General features: G+C 37.9%; 1 protein-coding gene across 1 annotated transcript; it reads right to left on the bottom strand.

The window, feature by feature from the left end:
• Positions 1-1,406: 1,406 nt before the first annotated feature.
• Positions 1,407-6,187, bottom strand: LOC133336751 (serine-rich adhesin for platelets-like). Its single transcript, XM_061545032.1, has 7 exons — positions 6,008-6,187; positions 5,319-5,879; positions 4,836-4,902; positions 4,632-4,775; positions 4,450-4,589; positions 3,654-4,398; positions 1,407-3,608 (listed from the first exon to the last, which is right to left on the bottom strand). The coding sequence occupies exons 1-7, from the start codon at positions 6,185-6,187 to the stop codon at positions 1,411-1,413; spliced, it is 4,035 nt and encodes a 1,344-aa protein (XP_061401016.1). The 3' UTR covers positions 1,407-1,410.
• Positions 6,188-6,429: the final 242 nt, after the last annotated feature.

Here is a 6,429-nt window from a genome sequence, read left to right on the forward strand (position 1 = left end):
GACTGACAGACGGACATGGCTAAATCGTCAATTTTACACGCTGATCAAGAATATATATACTTTATAGTGTCGGAAATGATTATTTCGATGAGTTACAAACGGAAAAACAAAATCAATATACCCTCCATACTATGGAGAGTCCGTAAAAAATAATCATTTTCACAATACATTTAATTTTTTTAATTTGTTTTTTTTTTTTTATTTATAAGACATTCATGTTAAGTTTTTTTATTATATATATCAATACACATGTCTGTAATAATTTCTTAATTTATTTAAAAAAAAACTAAAAATTATTAAAACAAACAAAAAATAATAATAATGTACTTAGAGTAACAAAACTTATTTATTAATTTTTAATAATAATAATAATAATTTTAATAAAAAAATATATATATTTATAAACATAAAATGTTAATGAAGGGTTCGGCTTCGTTAATGAATTTCGGTGTTTTTTTTCAATAATAATTTGTTAAGTAAATTATTCAAAATCATGGTAATAAAAAATTAAACACCAAAAAGGTTACTAAGGATTTTGTTAAATTGTTCTCAAAGAAAAATTCGTTAACAACAACAAGAAAAAAAATTAAGAAATTATTTTTAATTAAATTAATTATTTTTTAATTAATAAAGAAAATAATTATGTATTTTAAAATTTTATTTTGAATTAATAAAAATAATTAAATATGTTGAATTGATTTTATAAAAAAAATATTAGTAATTTTTTAATAGTTAACATTTTTTATTAAAAAATAATTAATAATTAAAACAAATAATAGTTTATTAAAAAATAATTATTAAAGAAATTATTAATTAATAATTTTTTTATAAAATAATTATCTCAATTAAAATTTCCTAACAATTTTTTATTAATTTAATTATTTTTATTATTAAAAAATATTTTTTTTTATTAATTTCTCTTTCTTTAATTAAAAATAATTCCTTAATTTTTTTCCTTTTGCCATGAAATTAGTTTCCAATCAAAACACATTTAATAAAAATTTGAATAGAGGAGGAGGGTTTGTTGTTAATTTTTCTTTTGTAATCATTTCTTTGTTTTATTAAATAAAATATTTTGTTTTCCTTAATTTTTTAATTTTTTTTTTGTTAATTATTTAAATCTTAATATTAAGTATTAGTTTATAATAGTTTTTTGGCCATTTACTGATTTTCATATATATATTTTCAAAATCTTGCATTTTTCTCTATATTACAAATCAAGCTTCGGTTTGCAGTTAAAACTTTCTAAGCTTTGTTTGGGGTTAGTTTGTTGGATTGCTAAAATTCTCAGAGAGCTTTAAGCTATAAGAGCTACTTAGAGGGTGTTGTTACGGGGGAGGGGGTGCTAATTTTAAATTTTTTTAATGAGTATTTAAATTTTTAAAAATTCTGTTTCTCATTTTTTGAAATCTATTTTAAAGCCTCCTTGGCTCTTTGCTCCCATTCGGCCCGACGCTGATGTATGCCCTTAAATTCTCCCACTGTGGCTGATCGTTCGATGGTCTTACTGATGAGAGGATAAGTTGTGGTGCTGCTGTTGCTGCAACCATTCGTCGTCGTCGATTCGGTTTTCGTTTCATTGAGTTTCGTGCTGGGCCTTTCCAGGGTTGTGGATTTGCCGGGGGAGGAGATACTGTTGTTGTTATTGCTGTTTGGCATGGAGACATGCCTAAACCCAGCAATTTTAATGGGTGGTAAAAAGTTCTTGCTGTTGTTGTTGTTCTGTTGATTTTGATTTACAATACTGGGTGAGGTGATCTGCTGCTGTGGCTGATGATTGTTGTTCAGGCTCAAACCTGAAGACGATATTTTGTGTGAGTTTTGCCTGAAATCCGCCAAGGAATTCCTTTGATTGTTAATCACTGTGGAGGTGTTATTGGAGGAGATTTTCGACTCGGGTTCCAATTTACTCAACTTATCCAATTTCTCTTCACTGGCGGATTGATTTTCCTTATCACTGTCCACACTGGGATTGTTGTTGTTGTTGCTGGAGGAGGTGGAACAGGCCGAGGTGTTATTGCTACCCAATGAAAATTTCTTATTAGAAAGGGAGGTGGGAGGTGTATTACTGCCATTATTCAACATTTTATCCAAATCTTCATCCTTAATTTTCAGCGACCTCCTAGCAAAGACCTTCATCAGTTCCGGTGTGGGATCTGTGGACTTGTGGCTCAAATTTGAACAGCTGTTGTTGTTGCTGCTACTCAACGAACTGCCACCATTCAACGAAAGATGTGATGCGGAGGAGGCAAAGGATTTCTTACGCAAAATCACCCCATTTTCCATGGAGGTGGGAGAGCAGGAGGTGGTGGTCTCCCTTTCCTCCATGGATTCGGATTTAATCACAGTTTTGCGGGCCAACTCCTCATTGATGGAACGCTTTCTTTCATATTTCAATTCTTCGACTTTCTTTTCCAACTTTGTTTTCTCCTCCGACATGAAGAGACGTCGACGTTCCTGCAGCGAAAGGGAATTTGTATTGGTTTCCGGAGATTTGATCTCAGGCATTTTGAATTGGGACTCCATATCGGCCTTGCAATCCTTTTCATTAATGGTAGGGGTGGGTGGTGTGGTGGGTGTTGCGGGGAAATTCACACTTGGGGAATTGTTGATGAGAACATTTGATATGGCCATGCCACAGGGGGTGGTCGTCTTCTTGATGGGACTCTTGGGTGGCAGACCCAACTGTAATTTGGCTTGTTTATTAATGGCCTCATGATAGACCAAGGGGAAACGTTTCTCCATTTCTGGAGAGGAACGTTCATTGATATCCACACTTTCCGAACTCAAACGGCGGAAATCATCTTCCTTATCGGGAGTGGATTCCCTTGACACCCCTTGACTTGTAGTCTCCTTGACATTTTTCGCCAACACCACATGGGTCTTGGAGGTACGCATAGGATCCACACGATTCAATTGGATTTTCATAAATTCCGGTACAGAGGATTTTTGATTTTCTGTGGAATCCGCCACCACACTTGAGGAACGCCTAGTAGAGTTACTTCTAAAACCATTGGCTGGTTTGCTAACCGAAGGATTTGGAGCCGATTTCCTTTCCTGATCCAATTGACCACTGCTGGAACTTGTGGTGAAATTCAGATTTTGTTTAGGCAAAACCTTTTCCCTTAGCGTAACATTGGCCGTACTGGGGGAATTCAGGACATTATCCTCACTCAGGGATTTCTCCTTTTTCAAGGCCAAAACGGAGGGTCGGACCGGTTTGACGATTTCCATTTTTTCCGACTGCTCACAGAAATTGGCGGATTTGCGTATAACACTTATGAAGGGCGAGGTGACCATCATATCGATGTTATTCTCCGCCTCTTGGATGTGGCGACTTGAGGTCGTAGAGGTTGTGGAGGGTGAGGTCACCGAGACTTTGGAGACCTTTTCAAAATATGACTCCTCTTGTTTGCTTTCACGCGATTCGAACTCCTTGTAATAGGGTACCCTCAAATTCAAACTCAAATCCGGTAGACTGGGCATATTATTATGGACTGGGGTAATGCTGGGCTTTTCCTCACCATAGGCCCGGAAACTTTTGGATTTTTCCACAGATTTGCGTGATTTCTGCTCATAGATTTGGGCCCGCACGGGGGCACAGAGCTCTAATTCCTCCCCATCCCCGATATCCTGGGTTTCCATGGAACCACTATTTTGTTGATTTAACGAGGTGGTACTGGACACATTCGAATTACGACCAAAGGACTCATTCGATTTGGATATTTTTTGTTGGAAAGCCGAAAGGCCTACAATTTTGGGTTTCTTTTCGAAATGATGATCGGCCTTAGAGGGAGAAATAACCATGGGACTCGCCTGCTGCTGTTGCTGCTGCTTGGTAATCTCCCGAATAATGGAGGTGGATTGGAACACCTCATTGGCGGAGGATTTACTTAGAATCGATTCACGTGAACCCATTTGTTCAGAGGCCTTTAGATTTTCATTGCTAATATTTTGGGGCATGTAACGTTGCCGAGAGGCTGGTCCAGTTTTGGGTTTGACATTCACCACTTCCTCCACTATTTTTTCTTCCTTAATGGTTTCATGATGCTGACTACTTGAAATGGGACTAAAGTTTGCAGTCCTGCTGTCACTTATGGTCTCCAATTTTTTCTGCTCGCGGCTATGCTCTTCCACTTTGCTGATCTTGACCGGTGAACTGATATAGGAGAATTCACTTTGGGTTACATCCTGGACAAAGGAGGAGGATGACGAGGAGGAGGATGTATATGCGTTAGAGGCCTTGGCTTCCGTATGATTGGAATTTCCAATTTGTAATTTCTTTGGTTCATTAGGTTTGCTGGCCGCATCCACCTGCTCCACATCATCACCAGCATTTGCCTTGGCAATGGAACGTTTCGAATTGCGATGCATTAAACGTCTCAAGAAGCCAGATTCCTCGACAATAGGTTCTTCAGATTTCACGGACTTCTTTTCCTCCATTACCACCGAAGAAGCCACAGCAGAGGTGGAAGAGGAGGAGGTGGTGGTCGTGGAAGCAGTTTCTTTGCCTTCAAACAATGACGAGGCCTTCGAAGACAATGAACGAAAACCGAATAGATTATTCGTTGAGCTCGAACTCGTGGTCGTAGTTTGTTGTTGTTGATTTGATGTTGTTGATGTTGTTGCAGTTTTAGTTTTTGTTGTTGCCATAGCTGAGGATTTGGTTGTTGTTGTTGATTCCTTATAGGCAGTGTGTAGTTGTTGTTCTTCCATAATTTTGGCAGGATTAACACCCGGTGGGAGAGAACGTGTCTTGGCTTTGTTATCCAAATCTGAAGGGGAGAGATTAGAAGGATTAGAAATGGATTCTAAATGAATAGGATTTGACTTACCTTTAATATCCAATAACTTTTTGTTGGTCAATTTCGATAGCTCCTCATTGGCCTCGGGTATGGAAGTCTGGAAAAAAAAGAGAAAATTAATAAAAATACGAAAAAATGTCTGCAGGACTATTTAAAATTTATTTTCTAAGGTCTACCAGAAGGCGTGGATTTTTTAACACCTAGGATAGGCTCTGGAAAATATTGATTAAAACTCCACGCCTTAGAGTAGGCTCTGGAAAATATTGATTAAAACTCCACGCCTTAGAGTAGGCTCTGGAAAATATTGTCTAAAAACCCAAGCCTTAGTGTAGGCTCTGGAAAATATTGATTAAAAATCCACGCCTTAGAGTAGGCTCTGGAAAATATTGATTAAAAATCGACGCCTTAGAGTAGGCTCTGGAAAATGTTTTGTTTAAAAATCCACGCCTTAGTGTAGGCTCTGGAAAATATTTTTATTTTTAAAAATACATTTGTATCCTCTTCTCCACTCACCTCCAATGTCCTTCTATGCTGACGGCTAGGGCCACCCTTCTTCTTAGCCGGTCGAATTGCCATTTTATGCTTGGCAGCCGAATGTGACAGACGTTGCCAGTCGGAAGAAAATAAATCCACTTCATCTCCACCACTTAACAGTGAGGAACTTTCACGATGCCGCAAAATATCCGATGACATTGAAATGCTCGACATTGTCGATGATCGTGAATATCTTGAACGTTCTTGTACGATTTCTGTTGTTGATGATGTTGAATTGTTGGCTGTGGAGGTGACCATCATTTCTTCACCCTCAACACTGCTATTCATGCTCAACAGGCTCAAGGAAGAATTTTCACTTTGTTTCTCCATTGATGATTGTTTGTGGTGGGTGCGCAACGATGAAGACGAGGCCATGCCGCCACCTCCAATACCGCCACCAATTCCATTGTTGCTATTGCCGCCGCCAGTTTTGGCCACAACACGTCGCTGTGGCGAGGCTGGACTGCGTGGCAAGCCCAAATCTTCATCGGAGGCATCGGGACGATTGCGTCGTTTGCGTAAGACATCAGCAAGTTCGGCCTGTAAATAAAAAGAGAGAAAGAGAGGGATTAGTAAAATTTATAAAAAAAAATCTGGAGGGTTATGAGGGGTAAAATTTTATATGGGATTTTTATTTGTGGGTAGAGGAAGGGTTTTATTTTTACTACCCAAGTCTTCCATCGAAACACAAAGCGTGCCCGAAAACAACTTCTGCCACCACCAGCGCCGCCAGCAACACCATTGGCGGCTGCTGTGGCAGCGGCTGCACTTGCTCCGGTCCTGGTATCTCCCGTCATGGGATTTATTTTCATTTTAAATGGATTTTGTTTAAAATCGAGAATTTTCATGTTGCCGGTTTGTTTTTTTTTTTCTAATCAGGGTCAGAAGGAAAAAGAAGCATTGAAGTCGAATCCTTATAGGAAAATTTAAGAAGTCGTTCAATGTGTTGCCAATTTTTATATAGTATTTAAAAAAATCCACGCCTTAGGAAAGTCTTTAAAAATATTTTTTTAAAATCCACGCCTTAGGATAGGCTTTAAAATGGATAGACCTTAAAATAATTTTTAACAAATCCTCGCCTTCAGATAGA

Source organism: Musca vetustissima, unplaced genomic scaffold (assembly GCF_032173495.1).
Source record: "Musca vetustissima isolate MV318-11 ecotype Yass unplaced genomic scaffold, APGP_CSIRO_Mvet_v1 utg248474, whole genome shotgun sequence".
In the NCBI taxonomy this organism is placed as follows: domain Eukaryota; kingdom Metazoa; phylum Arthropoda; class Insecta; order Diptera; family Muscidae; genus Musca; species Musca vetustissima.

What these genes read in the sequence shown, in the direction of transcription:
- LOC133336751 (XM_061545032.1), bottom strand. Translation starts at nt 6,187, where the DNA reads ATGAAAATTCTCGATTTTAAACAAAATCCATTTAAAATGAAAATAAAT. An exon ending in GGCAACAACAAAAACTAAAA is followed by an intron (nt 4,590 to 4,631) that starts CTGCAACAACAT and finishes AACAACAAACTA; the next exon opens with CGACCACGAGTTCGAGCTCA. An exon ending in CTCGTTAAATCAACAAAATA is followed by an intron (nt 3,609 to 3,653) that starts GTGGTTCCATGG and finishes GGGAGGAATTAG; the next exon opens with AGCTCTGTGCCCCCGTGCGG.